General features: G+C 38.9%; 1 protein-coding gene across 3 annotated transcripts in view; it reads right to left on the reverse strand.

Annotated features, from left to right (window-relative positions):
- The window catches only part of CACNA2D1 (calcium voltage-gated channel auxiliary subunit alpha2delta 1), a 531,008-nt gene that overhangs the window by 19,478 nt on the left and 492,971 nt on the right, over positions 1 to 18,559 (reverse strand). For all 3 annotated transcript variants that reach the window (XM_067468854.1, XM_067468853.1, XM_067468852.1), the window contains 11 exons: positions 18,419 to 18,481; positions 15,526 to 15,629; positions 12,830 to 12,907; positions 12,160 to 12,233; positions 7,729 to 7,767; positions 6,242 to 6,313; positions 4,466 to 4,618; positions 4,321 to 4,373; positions 1,569 to 1,624; positions 1,353 to 1,482; positions 818 to 930 (listed from right to left, as the gene is read on the reverse strand). In XM_067468854.1, coding sequence (XP_067324955.1) covers positions 818 to 930; positions 1,353 to 1,482; positions 1,569 to 1,624; positions 4,321 to 4,373; positions 4,466 to 4,618; positions 6,242 to 6,313; positions 7,729 to 7,767; positions 12,160 to 12,233; positions 12,830 to 12,907; positions 15,526 to 15,629; positions 18,419 to 18,481 — 935 coding nt within the window. The remainder of the gene's footprint in view (positions 1 to 817; positions 931 to 1,352; positions 1,483 to 1,568; positions 1,625 to 4,320; positions 4,374 to 4,465; positions 4,619 to 6,241; positions 6,314 to 7,728; positions 7,768 to 12,159; positions 12,234 to 12,829; positions 12,908 to 15,525; positions 15,630 to 18,418; positions 18,482 to 18,559) is intronic.

The following is an 18,559-nucleotide window of genomic DNA, read 5'->3' on the forward strand; positions in this document are numbered from 1 at the left end:
CCCCGAACCCTCCCCCTGAAAAGAATTCACCCCCCCCCCCGAAACGAAATCCTGGCTATGGGCCTGGGGCTAAGACTAGGGGATGAGCAAGACACCCTGAGGATTGCCCAGGAGGCAGTAGCTGCAGCTAAGCAGAAAGGAATGACTGGGCCACCAGCTGGGTATTCCTCCTTTTTGAAGAGCTCTGGAGTCCTGGGGCTGCCACCACCGCCCGGGACAGCCTCTTTGCACCCCACTGTCCAAGGCTCTGGGTTCCTCCACGCCTTTTCATGCAAGTGGGTTTATGTGTGAGATTCTAACACACCATTGAATCTAATGAGCACTTCAATTTTAGCAATGTAATTTAGCCCAAAAAAGCTGAGCATCAGACCTGAGTTAATATAGTAATATGCACCATCCATAAAGACTATTAAAACATGGTACATGAACCGTACCATTTTTTCTGGGGTTCTGCAGATTTTTCAGGTGTAATAGAATCATAAAATCATAGAGTTGGAAGAGAGCACATGGGGCATCTAGTCCAACCTCCTCTCATGCAGGAAAAGCACAATCAAGATACCCCTGACAAATTGACATCTAGCCTCTGTTTACAAACCTCCAAGGAAGGAGTTTCCACCACACTCTGAGGCATAGAGTTCCACTGCTGAACAGCTCTTACAGTTAGGAAGTTCTTCCTAATGTCCAGGTGGAATCTCCTTTCCTGTAATTTGAACCCATTACTCCAAATAATAGTTTCAAGGGCACCAAAAAACAACCATGCTCCTTTTATAAATAATAATTTTATAAATCCAGGGCAATATGAAACTCTGAAGGATACCTGGCTTTTCAGCTTGCATCAGTGGCCTGGCATCACAATGAGAGCACATATCTTTGCTGTCACTCATTATGAATACTAAATTTGTATTAGAAATTTTCTCTGCATGAAAAAGTCTGAAAAAAGAAAACAACAAAAACATTTGATGCTGTGATAAAAGTAAGCAATTTTAATGGGTATTTTTGAGCATCATAATCACAATGCCAAAGACACACTACTACATGGGAGAGGTACAACTGACAGTGATCTTCTCTTAGAGAAGCTCTATCAGCTTCACATGCTCCTACTCAAAAAAATCCAATTACCTGTTCTCAAGCATTATGCAATAAGACAATAAAACATATATACTATATCATACAAATGAGTTATCAACAGATTTTAACACTAGATGACTGCATACCCAGATACATTCCTATCTAGTTCTTTCAATAAATGCTAATTTCCCTAACGTATACTCTTGTGTTTCTTTAATATGTAAAAAAGCAATAAGAATCTAAAAGACATTATACATGTTTTAGAACTGAAATAAAAAACCTACCTGGAGCAGTTTACACAGTCTAGGATACCATTAAATGATTTATCGTCATTTCCAAAGAAATACTGTGTTTGTACAGTTATGCAGCTCTGTTTTGATGGGCTGGCACTCAGGTCTTCATCTTCTACTTCAACTATGAAAAAAGAAAAATTTCAATTCTGCAAGAGATTATAAAGAGAAAATCAAGCTACATTCTCTTATGTTTGACTATTCACATACCTGCACCAAGAAGACGTGGAAATGTCAGGCCCAAAAAGAGCTGCTGCAAGATAGACCTGGAAGTAAAAAAAAGATCACAGAGAGACATAACAATTCTAGAAAATAGGCATAATCATCACTGTGGTCATGTCTTTTGATCTTCTATGAAGTAGTAATGCTTTTTGTTGTGCATATACCAAATGCAATTCTGTAGTAGACACTGTAACAAGAGAATAATGAGTAATGTACAAGATTAGTCTTGTAGCTAAATTAAGTAGATCTTAGGTCTCTGAGAGAACAATGTGAACCTCCACACAGGCTGTGTTGGCCATCACAGCCTGTGTGAACCTCCACACAGGCTGTGATGGGAGCAAGAAATTTCCTATAATTACATTATGGAATTACGTTTTTTTTGGAATTACATTTTCATCTATTTGTCACATGTCAAACTCAAGGCCTGCCATCTTATTTTATGTGACCCTCTAGATGCTGGACTACTTGATATCTAATTTGTATTCCTCCAAATTAGGTATCAAGTCTAGAGCTGATGGGAGTTGTGATACAGTAACATCTGGAAGGCTGCAGTTTGCTGTTTACTGGGGTTTGAATTTAGATACAATTTAGATAGAATGTCTGACTTTAAAATGTCCTTTAACCTTTCCCCAGTCTCAGAGCCACAAATGCTGTTGGTTGCAATTTCCATTATTCCCAGGCCACATAGCAGATAATCAAAAGTATTGGGAGTCATTGTTCAACAACATCTGGGGACTCAAATTGGATAAAAACTAAAAGTAAAAGAGTAAAAACCACTCTACAAAAATAATTGGCCCTCTCTTTCTTCTATGTGGTCTCTGTAAAATATGCACCTGGTATTATTTCCCGCACCTGTTGCGGACTCTTGTAAAAAGCTTTTCAATTAAGAGGCTCCAACCCTGCCCACTCTTCCATAATATAATGTGATGGCAAGTGTTGGAGCCTCAGTTCTTTTTTCTTTCTTTTTTTTTTCTTTTTTGCCGTAAAGCAGCTAGTTTGGATCTCTTACTCTCTACATATGATGGACTTCCTTATCAACTGCGGGCTGTAGTTTGATTATTCTCTTTAGATCACCCTTTATCTGGTACCAGTTATCTGGTCAAGACTTACCTGTCCATGGGAGAGACCATTCCACTAGGGTAGTATCAACCTCCACAGCATTTCTAAAGGGCATTCCACTAGAGGACAATTGTTGGGCAGTGATTTGGGTTACCCCAGCCACCTTAATCACCCATTATAAATTTGATGTTCAAGCCAAAAGAGTTACAGCCTTCGGGGGAGCTGTGTTATTCTTGGCACTCGCATGACATCCTCCTCCACTGAGGGTAGCTTGCTAGTCTACATCAGGTGTGTATATCGCAGAGACCACATAGAAGAAGGCAAGGTTGCTTATCTGTAATCGTGTTTCTTTGAGTGATCATCTGTGAAATTTGCATAACCCATCCATCCTCCCCACTGTTGTCATGCTTTGGTTCTCGGCTCCTGCTTTGTTTCACTGGAACTGAAGCTCCAACCCTGGCCACCGCATTATATCATGGGAGGGTGGACAGGGTTGGAGACTCTTAATTGAAGAGCTTTTTGCAAGAGTTTGAAACAGCTGCAACAGGTGCAGGAAACTATATCAGGTGTGAATTTCACAGATGACTACTTAAAGAAACATGGTTACAGGTAAGTAATCTATCCATACACAGATTCAATTGTCCTTTTAAGGCAACCATAAGGCTGTTGTGGCCTCAGTGAAATGGAGTTTGATACCACTGATCTATGTGAATCTGCTCTAGTGCACTGTTTGTCTCTCGTTTTGTTTTTTGGCTTTCCAGATAAGTTTCAGGCAGTTGGGATAGTGCACTTTGGCATAGCTGTTCATACTTTATTTGTGTATTTTAATTCTTGATGCAGATTATTAATATGAACCAACTCTTATTCATATGGGGGTAACACAGCACCAAAGGACTGCATACCTTCTGTTGCTTAGGTGGCACATAACCTATGCAATAAAGGAATAGAAAGAACGTAACACTGGGGGAAAAGTGCACCTCCATTAATTGCAGAATGATATTTCTAAATCTTCCACTTGAATTGGCGAAGAACTGGGATCATAGCAAACCCCCAGAAAAATAATAAATTATTAACAAGGGAGATTTGGTATTCCACAAAATAGTGGTTTCCCAGTTTTCTACAGCTGTACTCCATTGATTTTTTTCAGTTTTTTCATCCCTTCATTCTTATCCAAACTTAACAACATATTCACATTTCACCAAAGATAAAGCATCTCAAGAAACACTTCCATATTTGGGGGGGGGGGGGGGGGAGTCTAAACTGAACCTAGATATCTTACTTTGATGCTGGCACCAATAGCCTCTTTTGACTTCAATGTTGTTTCTGTTTATATTATTATTATTATTGTCCCACACAGAAAAGCATTTTAATTTCAAAAGGCAAATTGTGTTACTAATGTCAAAGTTTCTGCAATTTCTGTAACAAAATGTGTCTCTCTCTGTTCTGCTGAGATATAATTGAATAATCAGCTAAAACATTAGAGATAAGCTAATTATCATAAACCTAAAACAGAAAATATACGGAGGGGGAGAAATCTCATTGAGATAAATTTATACAGCAAACAAGGATTGGTCAGGACCTTAGAATCATAGTATCATTCAGTTGAAAGAGACCTTGTGGGTCATCCAGTCAAACCCCCTGCATTCATCATCACCAAACCTACCTGAAAAATTCAACTTACCATGCAGCTGCAGAAGCCCACCACCCCAGATGTAAAATCTCTGCTATTGTAGGCTAGAAAACAAAGGGGAAAGTTAAATATTAAAAGGATTTCCAAATACTTACCCCTCTTAGTAACAACATGGGAAAGTTGAAAGGACACTTACCACATTGACAGATCGGAGTCCAGCTCCTTGCCTTGGCTCTTCTTCTGGATCACACTGAGACTGATAATCGTAAGACTTGTTGAAGGCATATAAAGACATATTAATGAGATTACGCATCAAGCCTGGATCAATCTCACCAAAGAATTTTCCAATCTAGTGGATAAAATAGAGATTTGTTCAAGAAAATAGAAATATTATTAGCTTTAGACATGCTTAAGCATTTTACTACGTTTGTTTGCCAAACAACGTGATAGCCAGAACTTTGGAGGCAATCAGCAGTTTGGCTTTTTATGAGACTTTAATGCAAAGCAATGATTACCAAATCTTTGGTCCTCCAGATGTTTTGGACTGCAATTTCCAAAATTCCTGGCTGCTGACCAACCTGCCTGGGGTTTCTGGGAGTTGGGGACTATAACAGCATGGTTAGTGCACTAATTTTAGTTTTACAAATAATCTCCTGGGCAATGCAAAAAACTGGGCATAATGTTCAGCTACATATAAACTCCACCTCTGTGGACATTTCTGGAGTTTTACAGTTAAGTGTAGATATGGAGTATACAATGAGAAATTGTTCTTATGTCAAAAGATGCAGGAAAATGGAGGATAACTATTATATTGTGATGCAACTATAAGTTTTCACATCACTGTGTTCTCCATATTCCACATGCCTTGGAACTCAGAAATCCTATAAGCTAGCTGGGTTTAATATTTTGAAGAATATTTCAAAATGATGTTTATTTTAATTTGCAAAGTTATATATTTCTGCATACCTACACCGTATCTAAGTAGTAATCCCTGTCTTAATTTTGGACTGCCATGTTACCTTTCCATATTGATAAATATTTGATATCAGTGTTTTTAATTAAAGTGAACAATTATAGCATGAGTACAAAAGATTATGCAAAACATTCCTTCATATTATATTCCGTGCTTCCATACTATAAAGCAATACAAGGATTTGCTCCAGGTTTAAGCATTCAAAACAATATTTCCCAAATTTGTGCTTGACAACAATTGATTTTTTTTTAATGAAGATAATAAATTGTGGGAAGGAAACCTTGGAAACCACAACATCTTTTTATCGATATCAGGACCAGAATCTGCATTGCTATGCACATCACAGCCATTAGATCAAGCACTGCAGTGCCAAGGAACTTTGTAAATATTCTACTTGTATTGTTTAGAAACCTGTACCAAATAGTGCTGTCATCCCACTGTTGACTATCAGCTGTCAAAACACCACATTGCTTGTTGATTATACTTCATAACATTTATGACTGCTTGTGGTTAATTTTATTCATTATTTCAGTAATTCATAAACAACTTTCTGGATCATTATTCTCCCCACACTTTATGTAGCTTGCACTTGGACTAGTGATGATGTGATGTTTTCACTGCAGTCCTTGTGGCAGATATAACAGGTCCTCTAACCTTAAATGTAACCCTAATTTTGAATACTGGCTATGCCATAGTGGTCATTATATATGTGATTATGGAATACGTACATTGTGTCAATGTATGCCATTATGAAACACATTGATTTGGTTTGTTACAATCAAAAGAGTACCTGATATTAAAAGCTTAGAGAATCTAAGGCCCCTTCTACACTGCCATATAATCCAGATTATCATAGCAGAAAATCCACATTATCCACTTTAAACTGGATTATATGTGTCTACATTGCCATATAATCCAGCTCAAAGTAGATAATCTGGGTTTTATATGGCATTGTGGAAGCGGTCTATGATGTAGGAGGACTTAAGACATGACACGTACCTCTGGAATATAATCTTCCTGATTTGTCATCAAAAGAAATCCTCCATCATCAAGGATTACACAGTCAACATGCTATCATAAAGAAACAAGAGAAGAAACCATGAGAAAGGGCTAGGATCATAGTTTACAAATGATTCTAGTTTACAAATAATTACAAGTGCTCTTCATGTGCCATTTAAAAAAGAAAAAAACTAGTGCTCCACACCTTTTCTGCTATACTCTTGAGATTTCATAACCAGCAGCAGTAATAATAATCTTTGATACGTTTGCTGGGAGATGTTTTGAAGGGGGGAGTGAACGCTTCTCATCTTCACTCTGTGAAGTCTAAGAGGCCATATTTTAATCTTACATGTTCTGGTATTCCATTCAGTTTTCAATTGTAAATTTTAAAGAAAATTTTCAAATTGTTAATTAAACATAGGGCTCATATAGAAAGATTTCTAAATCTGTAGTCATTTTTTCTCTTCTAGCAACACCAAGAGATTAATAAAGCACTTAAATATGATGGTCAAGATCCTATGTAGCCATGCAATATCTGCCCCAAAACATTTCTTGTCCTCACTGTTTAGGTGCTGCAGAAACCCCATCTCATGGCCATTCTGTGACTGGTGGAGAGACAGGGTTTCCAGGCAAGCCCTATGTCCTAAGATCTGATTCCAGCTTTTTTGTTTATCCTGGATTATCTGGCATTGTAGACTCATATAATCCAATTTAAAGCAGAAAACCTGGGATTAGATCCTGAAATATAAGGCCTGTCTGGAAGGGCCCTTAGAGATATGTCCCATAGCTACTCCAGAATGAATATCTCACACAGCAAGGTCTTCCATACTATATTTATACACTGCCTTTTTCAGCCCAAAGGCAACTAATAGTGAAGGTAGTGGTTTTATATGTTTTTAAAGTTTTAATGAATGTATTTTATAATTCTGCTTTAAATGTTTATTGTAATTTTACATTGTTTTAATGACATCGAATAGTTGCCTATGCTGTAAAGCCAACTTGAATCACCTTCAGGTTTGAGAAAGGCGAGGTAGAAATATCGTAAATAAACAAACAAACAAACAAACAAACAAATAATGTTATTCTGTAACAGTGGGGCTTTGGTCATTGCAAAAGTTGGGATAGAATATAAAGCGCCTGACCAATTAAAAAAAAGACATATGCCAGCATGAGTTGGGCTTAAAATATGCTTAAAGCACTAACAGGATACCAGTCCATATTTAAGTGTTCGAAACACTACAAATATATTACCTAGGTGTGAACCTAACAGCATGGGGCAGCTTGTGGATTGACCTAGAACCTAGGACACACCTTTACCCTTTAAAAAATCAAGGGAGAAGCACACCCTTTGCTTAGTCTACAAACTTCCTGCACCTTACCACACTCCAATGAAATACAGGCAAATGTAGTTGGCAAAGAAGAATCACTGACCTGCAAAACATTACCCTAAAGAACATCTTAAATGTCTGCAAAAGATTTTGACTTACCACACTATTTTTTTCACATCCACACAGTTCGCTTTTGCACTGAAAAAGATCAACATAAAGCACATAATTATAACAATCAAAGCTACTTGTAGTAGCTGAGATAATGGCACTTTTGCCACCCAGTCAAATTTGACAATATGGAATATTTGGGAAGTGCAGTAATTTTTGTCTAAATTCACTAGCATTTCTCAGTCTCCATCTCTTCCTGTGTTCGCATACTTTCAAAATATCTACTAGGAGCCTTAACTATATACACTTTACAAATCTTTTATTGTTCTTATGTTTGACAAATGGTGTACAGGCAGTCCCCAAGTTACAAACATCTTACAAATTACTCTAAGTTAAGAATGGGGGTGAAACAAAGTGAGAGAAATCTACCCCTAGGAAGAGAAATTTACTCCTGGAAGAGTTATCATGGGGGAAAGGTGTCTCAACTAAAGCTTTATTACCAGTCCTTCTTTCCATAACAAGACATTTTTTTTCAAAATCCAATTATCACAGGGAAAGAAAGTGAAGTGAAATCTTCTGAATAGGGGCACAGACAGCAAAACAAACACCACAGGGCTGTTAACTCTTCCCTGTGCTATCCAAAGCTTAGATAGATAGATAAATTAAGCTTAGATAGATAGATAGATAGATAGATAGATAGATAGATCATAGAATCACAGAGTTGGAAGAGACCTCATGGGCCATCCATTCTAACCCCCTGCCAAGAAGCAGGAAAATCACATTCAAAGCAGCCCCAACAGATAGCCATCCAGCCTCTGGTTTAAAGCCTCCAAAGAAGGAGCCTCCACCACACTCTGGGGCAGAGTTCCATTGCTGAATGGCTCTCACAGTTAGGAAGCTCTTCCTAATTTTCAAGTGGAATCTCCTTTCCTGTAGTTTAGAGCCATTGTTCCACATCCTAGACTCCAGGGCAGCAGAAAACAAGCTTGGTCCCTCACATATTTATATATGACCATCATGTCTCCTCTCAGCCTTTTCTTCAGGCTAAACATGCTCAGCTCTTTAAGCCATTCCTCATAAGGCTTGTTCTCCATACCCTTGATCATTTCAGTCACCCTCCTCTGGACACATTCCAGCTTGTCAATATCTCTCTTCAATTGTGGTGCTCAGAACTGAACACAATATTCCAGGTGTGGTCTAACCAAGGTAGAATAGAGGGGCAGCATGACTTCCTGGATCTAGACACTAGACTCCTATTGATGCAGGCTGAAATCCCACTGGCTTTTTTTTGCTGCCACATCACATTGTTGGCTCATGTTTAACTTGTTGTCCACAAGGACTCCAAGATCTTGGTTCACGCGTACTGCTGTCAAACCAGGCATCCCCCTTTCTGTATCTTTGCACGTCATTTTTTCTTCCTAAGTGGAGTATCTTGCATTTGTTCCTGTTGAACTTCATTTTGTTAGTTTTGGCCCATCTCTCTAATCTGTTAAGATCATTTTGAATTCTGCTCCTGTCTTATGAGGTATTAGCGATCCCTCCCAATTTGGTGTCATTTGCAAACTTGATGATCATGCCGTCTAAACCTTCATCTAAGTCATTAATAAAGATGTTGAACAAGACGAGGCCCAGGAGGGAACCCTGTGACACTCCACTCGTCACTTCGTTCCAGGATGAAGAGGAAGCATTAGTGAGCTCTCCCCGGGTTCATTTTCCCCGAATCCTTCATCCACTCCATGTTGTTGAGGTTGAGGATGGCTTTCTTTTTTGTGAGAAGACTGAGGCAAAGACGGCATTAAGTAGTTCTGCCTTTTCCCTATCCCCTGTCAGCATTATTCCATCTTTTCCTCACAAAGGCTTTATTGCCTCCTTGTTCTTCCTTTTTCTATTGACAATGGCAAATAAGCCCTTTTTATATAGACTCCTCCAGAAGGGGGCTGGGCTGGATGGCCCCTGGGGTTGCTCCTATTACTACTACTACTACTACTACGAAGGCTGGATTGTCATCTGCCAGGGGTGCTTTGTGCTATTTCTGCATGGCAAAAGAGGGTTGGACTGGGTGGTCCCTGGGGTTAAAATTATTCTTCATTTTAAATATTACATTGTTCTTTTTTTTTTCTTTTGCACTAGAAATGAGATACATGCAATGTGCATTGGAATTGTCCAATTTTTTTTCCAATTTGTTCATACAAATACTCTCCATACTATTGACCCGATAATATGTCCAAAAGTTTGCCCATGTCTGATACACACACATTATAGTATAATATAATATAATATAATATAATATAATATAATATAATATAATATAATATATAAACATTTCTTTGGGCTCAACGAGAAACTTTTGCTTCAAAAAAGACTCTGCAGTCAAAAAAGTTTGAGAAACCTTGGTTCGGGACCACCCTACCTGCGTGACCGCATCACTACCTACGAACCCACACGCTCACTCCGATCATCTGGGGAGGCCCTGCTCGTGATCCCACCCACGTCGCAAGCGCGTTTGGTGGGGACACGGGACAGGGCCTTTTCTGTGGCGGCCCCCCGACTCTGGAACGCCCTCCCAAAGGATCTCAGACAGGCCCCCACTCTGGCCGTTTTCAGAAGGAATTTAAAAACTTGGCTGTTCCGTTGTGCCTTCCCAGACTAGGAACCCCCACCCCAAGTCCTAGTAGCACTTTAGCATAACTAACTGTCGCTGCACACCACACTTTTATTCTTACGTGCCTCCTGCCATTTCAGCACTTTTAACCCTTGTACCCCAGTGCGCCGGCCGAACCAGTTTTAATAAGGTCTTGATGTACTGTCATTGTCGTTATTTTTGCTTATTATCTGATTTGCTTAGTTATTGTGGAGTTATGTTATTTTGTTTATTGTTTTGATTTGCTGTTATTGTGATGTTACGTTTTACTGTACTGTGTTTTGAGGCTTCGGCCTGTGTAAGCCGCATCGAGTCCTCCGGGAGATGCTAGCGGGGTACAAATAAAGTTAATAATAATAATAATAATAATAATATAACTAATTGGAAGGAATTGGAATGTTTTTTCCAGAACAAAGTACTTCCTTCTGCTCAAACACCTACAGGATACATACTTGTATCATACTGTATGTGGACTGTTACTTCTTCAAGGGATTAAACCTTGAAGAAGGTCTAATCCCTTGAAAAAATTAAGGAAGACTTTTGGATCCATCCAGCTTGCCAAAATCTTCCCATAATATAGTTAGACCTTTCATGAAAAATGGTTAGACCTTTCATGAAAATCCTTGATTTCTACCACTATTCTGTGGGAATGTGGAAGCACCTCTTTCTTCTCCTTGAAAGATGCTCAAGCCACAGCATCGGCATGCTTTACAGCATGATAGGCAAGAAGAAACCAGGCCTCCTATTGTTCTTCCTGCCTTTCTCCCCTGTAAGTTTCTTAGAAGTTTGAGTAAGCTTCAAAGTATAATAAAATGAAAAGAAGGTGGCAGGAAAAGTGTGTGAAACAGAGGCAGGAATTTTGATTTAAGCAGGGCCTTCCTTGGCCAAAATGCACTTATGAGTAATTGATCAGAGGCACCTAATCTCATGAGCACTTAATTTATTCACAAAAACATTCTTCTTGTATCTATTAGCACAAGGCAGGAATAATGTTGCTAGCCATTTATGGGCCCTTCCAGAAAGGGCCCAAAAAGAAGGGCCTGTCAGACTTGAGCCTGGAGAACTGAGAGGGCTTCCACCCCTTCCCCAAATCCCCCCAAAACAGCTTTAAAAGTTTTAAAAGCCTTTAAAAAAAACAGGGGTGGGGAGGGGGCGAAGAAGAAAATCACTCCCTTCCCCCACCTGTCCTCCTGACATGTTATTTCTACATGCCAAGAGGCATGCAGGAAGAGCTTAATGGTAGCCTGATAAGCTTTGCAAATTTTAAAGCTAGTTTGGTAGGGGCTTCTAGGTATCTGGGTGCCCTCCTGGTAGGTACTGGGAGGGCATCTAGACATTCTCCAGAAATGCCCAGGTTTTAACCCATTTTGGTGAGGATTTGGGCCGTCTGGGAACAACCTTGTTTGTATACAAATACTCAAATCAGTATTTACAGTTGGAAGTAAAGTTCAGACAAGGGCATTCCAAACCATCCTGGAAAATTTGAACCAGAATATTCAGTACACTTAAGTACACTTAAGCATTCACATAGAGGCATGAAAATTCTTGCAGAGCCAATCTTAAGAAATGGAGCTACAAATTGAATCCACGACATGCGAGTGTGGAGAAGAGCAAACCACTGACCACCTGTTGCAATGCAACCTGAGCCCTGCCACATGCACGATGGAGGACCTTCAAGGCACTCCAATGGCCAGATACTGGTCAAAAGACATTTAATCAGCTACCAAGTTTGCAAAATTGTTTTTTTTTAATCTGTTTGTTTGTTTTGTTCTGTTAGAAATGTAATACAGTGTTCTGGTTGTGGATGACATGATAAATAAATAAATATGAAAATTCTTTACCTGAATCTGATTCTTTGTGGTGATCTTGGTGAAATTATCCATCCAGGTGGTTACATTTATTTTCACTCCAACAACTAACCAAATACACGAAACATGAATGTAAAGGATGTAAAGGAAACAGGAACATGCAAACACGTAACATTTCCTTGTCTTTTGCAACAGAACACATTATCTGAGTTCAATAATTGGCCTCCAGAATGTCCCCACCCCAGACTAACATAGATACTTAATCTGTAAGAATGCCTGCATAGCTAGGGCACAGGAACCCATTCAAAAGGAAATAAGGGATTTGCATTACAACAAATTGTCTAACCACATTGTACTGTTTATTTGTGCTATTTATATTATAAAAATCATGTCCCATCCCCTATATCTAAGGCTATAATAAAATTAGTTATAGTAGTTTAAAGCAATAAAAATAATTTCAAAACATTAAAAGTATGATATAAAACATAGAACAAGACAATTTCAAACCATGTACATTTTGGGTAAAATTTGCAATAATATAAGCCACTGAAAATGTACAAATAAGATAAAAACTATTAGGCCCCAAATACATAAATGTTTGGACGTGATTGTTGATGCCAGTTGGGCATCTAGGGGAGGTTATTTCATAGCAGGGATGCCACAGCAGATGACAACCAATAATGAGTGACAGTTTCTTTCTTACCTGCAGGCTTTAGAAGTTTTCCATTGATATCTATTTGCACAGCCTTGCTTACCATAATACCGTCTTCATATATACTTCCTGCATTTTGAGGAGAGAAAAAAAGCATAATAGATAACTAGGCCATAAATCAAAGTTTATTTTAAAAAGTATCAGCCATGAATCAATGAGTTAGATAAAGCCTTGGCTGAAATTCTTTGTACCTGTCATCACAGGAGGCACCACATTTCAGAATTCCTTCTAAAATGGTGAAGATTTTTATTGCATCAGCATTAAACAGAATTTTTGAAAGAAACGTTAATATTGGAACCACCTTAACCTAAATTAGAATTAAGCTACACACACACACAACTGCAATTTCCCCAAATCATTTTCTACTGTTTATTGTATGGTTACTATTACCAGGATTGAGAAAACTTTGAGAAATGTAAAGTAGGATTACTTTATGGAAATCTTCCAGATATCAATCTGCCCACATCCTTTCTCCATATTTGCCTAGTGTGGATAGAAACCACAACACCAATTTCTTGCTACCTTGGTTATGATATTCAACTATCTAGAATAGGACTTCTTAAACTTTTTTTCAACTTGCTACCCTGTTTTGTATGAGAAATGTGCATGTAACCCCAGATATATAAAATACATATATAAATCAAACCTTTACTGATTATAAATTATAAATTTATTTTAAAAACAATTTCGTATGTTTTAGCAATACCTCTTCTCCTCTGTGTAAAGAATTCAAAGGGAAATAAACTATCATGGCCAGGGCCTTCATGGGCAGATGTGTCATCACCAAGGTGAGGCACTGAAGAAAGGGGGATTATGAAGCACAAGTGAGACACATAATTCAGGAGGCAAAATGAGTGAAAGAGGAGAAGAATCCAGTCTAGACTCTACACCTCTCTCACTGTGACAACTCAAAAAGATTAAGGGGGGAGGTGAACCCTCTCCTCCAAAATACCCAGGATAGAAAGGGAATGAAAGACCTCCCAGCCTCCTAAGATGAGGAGAAAACCCCCAGGTTCCCAGATGAGAAGAAAAGGAAATACCAAAATAAGCACAAGATAGCGAGTGAGGCAGAGACCCACAAGACTTATAAGAAGGAAGGGAAGACCCAGATAAACTCACAGGCAGGAGATTAAAGAAGTTAAAATATTTAGGAGTATGGACATATTAAAAATCCAAAGAGAATTGTTAAGGGGAGTTACAAACAAAAATGGAAAGTAATAGAGAAACAACTTAAGGATTGGGAAGGGAAAACATTAATAAGAGTGGACAGAATAAGGGCATTGAAAATGTTTGTTGTTCATTCGTTCAGTCGGGCTGGACCTCATGGACCAGCCCATGCCAGAGCTCCCTGTCAGCTGTCACCACCCCCAGCTCCTTCAAGGTCAGTCCAGTCACTTCAAGGATGCCATCCATCCATCTTGCCCTCTTCCTTTTACCTTCTACTTTCCCCAGCATAATTGTCTTCTCTAGGCATTGCTGTCTCCTCATGATGTGGCCAAAGTACTTCAACTTTGAAAATGTTTATAATACCAAAATTATTATATTTATTCTAAACATTACAGCAGAGATGAAAATGTTAAAGGCATGGGACAGAAGAATAAGAAAATGGGCAGTCGGAGGAAAAAGGCCCAGAATAAGAGACAAATGGTTACATGCAAAAGAGGAAGACGGAGACTGGGGGATTCCAAGTTTAGAAGTCTATCATGATGTGTTTCAAATCCAAAGATTGCTGGAAATACAATATACGGGGGGAAAGGGTAAATATGGAGAAAAATAATAAATAACACTAAAGGAAAAAAATACTATTTAGGGAATGGAAGAGGAGAGAGGAAACAGAATTTAAGGAACCCTTTAAAGGAATAATAAAGTGTAGAAAAAAGAAAGAATAAGTTAGGTCCAGTTGATGAGAATAAGATAGCAACTATTTGGCAAATTAATTATAATAATGATGAAATAATAGGCAGAACATTGAGATTAATTGAAAGTAAAGGATTTGTATAGAGAAGATAAAAACCCTGTAGAACAAAAAAAAAATCAGAATTGGATAGAGTCTGGGAACTGGATTCAAAGCTGGGCTATAAGACAAGCAATTTTTAGATGGAGGGAAAAAATTAGAGAACAATATAGTCCATTTGAGGAGGTGATTAGGAAATCTTTGAGAGAGGAAAAGAAGGTGGCAGGAGATCTATACGAACAAATCATAACAGTAAAGGAAGAAATAATAGAGGACATTTTCCAAACGTGGAGAATGGACATGGAAATTGAGAGGGAAGACATCCAAAGGGAAATAAGTAATACAGCAAAAGAAAAGTACAATGTATTATGGGAAGCAAGAAGGAAAATGTTACAAAAATGGTACAGAACTCCTGCACAGCTTTCACTTTCACATTTTTTACCAGGGACAAAGCACAGGTGTTGGCATGGCTGTAAACAAAGAGAAGTGTTTAATCATATGATATGGGAATGCGATCAAGTTCAAGAAAACTGGAGAATGATTGAAGGAGAAATCAATAGAATGTTACATTTACAAATGGTAATAGTAATAAAAATGTAATACATGAAAGGATGTACAAAAATTTCTTTACAAAAACATTCAAGCTTTTAAAAGAAGAACCATGTAAACTTTGTCAATAATTGCTTACTCCCCAACTTTAAAAAGGTCCTTTTTGGCTTGACAATTGACTTACTATTATAGAAGGGAGCTGTAAAGACATAGTTTTCATTATCCAAGCTTCTCTTGTAGAAACTCTGTTCATATGTTTCAGCATTTTCTGTCCAATATTCACCTGCACTGAACATGAAACAAAAACTGTTACTTTTTTGTTTTTACCAGATATTTTCTTGGAACTTCCAGATCAATTCTATACATGTCTATTCAAAGGCAAATCTCATTCTGTTAATTATAGGTTATGCTCAGGGAATTATTTCTAGAACTGCAGCAAAGAGTAAGCCCACTGAACGGAGCTCAATGAATATCTGAGCAAAAACTACAATGTCAGTGAGCAATACTTGAAAAAGTTTACAATTATTTATATCTATTTAATTTCATTCTAAATGGTATCTTGATAAACTGTGAAAATCAGAATCTTTTTAGGCATAAGAGTAATTCCAGAGATCAATGCCCTAAGACAATGTTGCTTAACTTTTTATGGGCTGATGAAATCTCTTCAGAAAAAATGTATGCAATACAATTTTTTTCATCTAACATATCTTATTACATTGTAAAATTATTTTTTCACATAGAATACACACGCAGAGAGAGACAGAAACATGTTCTATAAAGAAGTGTCTCTCACATACATTTTTCATGCAAAAATAGCACTTAGGTCCTTAAAAAAGGAAACAAATCAATTTACAAAACTATATCAAAAATAAAATTTAATTAACTCAAAAATGGATTTTAATGAGAATGCTGAGGAATTCTTATAGGATTAACTTTCTTTAAGAATCAATCATACAGCCAACCACCTTTGAAATGGGGCATACTTTGAAAAGAAGTGTGTGAGAAACAATATGAATTGATTTGTTTTTAGAGCCAAGAATTCCAAAGGCTAAATCTAAATAAACTCACTAGATCCTAGTTATAGGGTCCTCTCTATGTGTGTATGCATGTGACTGTATTTCCATCTTCTTTAGTTGCTAAAGATGCATAGAATCCTTCCGAGGTTGGATTATTGCGATGTGCTCTATGTGGGGCTGTCCTTGAAGATGGCTCGGAAATTTCTGTTGGTCCAACAGGCAGCAGCCAGATTATTAACTGGAGTGACTTACAAGGAGTGATCAACCCCGCTGTTTAAGGAGCTCCATTGGTTGCCGTTCATTTTCCAGTCCCAATTCAAGGTGCAGGTTCTCACCGACAAAGCCCTGAACAGTTTGGGACCTGTCTACCTATGTGATCACATTTCTATTTACGAACCCACACAATTTCTTTGATCATCTGGAGAGGCCCTTAAGCTAAATAACCTATAGAGAGTGATCCAAAAGTCCCCTTCACCCCAAAAGGGAGGGGTGCCAAGGTGCACACGATCCATGTTCTCCCCCCACTTCCTGCCAGTGACACCTTGTTATGACAGTCCCATCCCTTCAAATTCCTCACTCTCAATGGTTTTAATATTGGGTAGGCAAAATAAACTCTTTAAGGAAGGAAATTCCTACCTGGTAAGACCAGTATTAACTCATATTGAACTGAGAGTGGGAAGGTGGATTGTACAGCCAGAGACCAAATGCAGCGGGGAGGGGCTAACTGAAGGAGGCTACCTTAAGCTCCTCCCTGTTGTAGACAGGTAGTAATGCCAGCCTAAGGAGAACATTGGTTTCCTCGACAGGTGGATTCAAAGGCTCACTTCTGACTGGCCTTTCTGTCTGGAGGTGAGTGTTGTACAGACTCCACAATTTCAAGTCACTAACTAATCCTACATCCAAAATTGGTGGCTATGTCAAAGTTGCCAGAACCACAATGTCAAAATTGGTGGTAGCACCAGACAAATAGAGGTGTCTTTTGGAGTCCTCCTACCCTAACTGAACAGAATGGGTTGTGGGTCAAAATACATTTACCAACTGCCAATCTCAGAAGAGGGGTTGCCTGACCTCTAAAGACAATCAGCACAGTTAGACACTCACCAGCAACCAGTTTCATCTATGTTTGTGCTATCTAGGGAGAGCTTTTGCGCAATTAAAACTTGTGCACCAGTTGCACCCATACCTTGGGAAGTCTGATTTGGCCACGGTGGTCCATGCTCCTGTTACATCCCGAATAGACTACTGCAACGCGCTCTACGTGGGGCTGCCCTTGAAGACTGTTCGGAAACTTCAACTAGTCCAGCGAGTGGCAGCCAGATTGCTCACTGGAGCGACATACAGGGAGCATACCACCCCCCTGCTATGCCAGCTCCACTGGCTGCTGGTTCAATTCCGAGCACAATTCAAGGTGCTGGTCTTAACCTACAAAACCCTGTACGGTTCCGGTCCAGTGTATCTGTCCGAACGTATCTTCCTTTACGTCCCACCTCGGAGTTTGAGATCATCTGGGGAGGCCCTGCTCTCTACCCCACCACTGTCACAAGTGAGGCTGGTGGGGACGAGAAGCAGGGCCTTCTCAGTGGTGGCCCCTCACCTGTGGAACTCACTCCCGGGGGAAATCAGAGCATCACCATCCCTCCTCTCCTTCAGGAGGAGGGTGAAGACATGGTTGTGGAACCAGGCCTTTGAGCAACCAGGCAATTAAATAAGACAATTAAATAAGACAATCTGATGTGCAAGATCAGCAGGATTGTCGAAGTGGAATCAAAAACAGATCTATAAGTTAGTGTACACTGATAGGGTAGGAGGAAGAATTAGGTTTGTATTGTTTTTATTGTTTTTATTGATTTTATTGATTTTATTCGGATAATGGCTTGAATGGTGGTAACTATGAATTGCTGTACTTTTGTGATGATTGTTTTGTGTGGCAGACATCTAAGCGTGCCTTTGCAGTTGTAAGCCGCCCTGGGTCCCCTACGGGGTGAGAAGGGCGGGGTACAAGAACCTCAAATAGATAATAATAAATAAATAAATCTAATCTACAATGAAATGGAGCCTTACCTTTTGGGATACACTCTTGTGATTCCTCCATCAGTAACTACAAAACGTGCTGTGATTCCTTCACTGTGAGAAAAGAAGAGAGGAAGAGAGACAGGGACAGGATCAAATTGAATTTGATGACAGAGCAGAACAGAGAAACCG

The sequence above is a fragment of the Anolis sagrei genome, chromosome 5, assembly GCF_037176765.1.
Source record: "Anolis sagrei isolate rAnoSag1 chromosome 5, rAnoSag1.mat, whole genome shotgun sequence".
NCBI lineage: Eukaryota > Metazoa > Chordata > Lepidosauria > Squamata > Dactyloidae > Anolis > Anolis sagrei.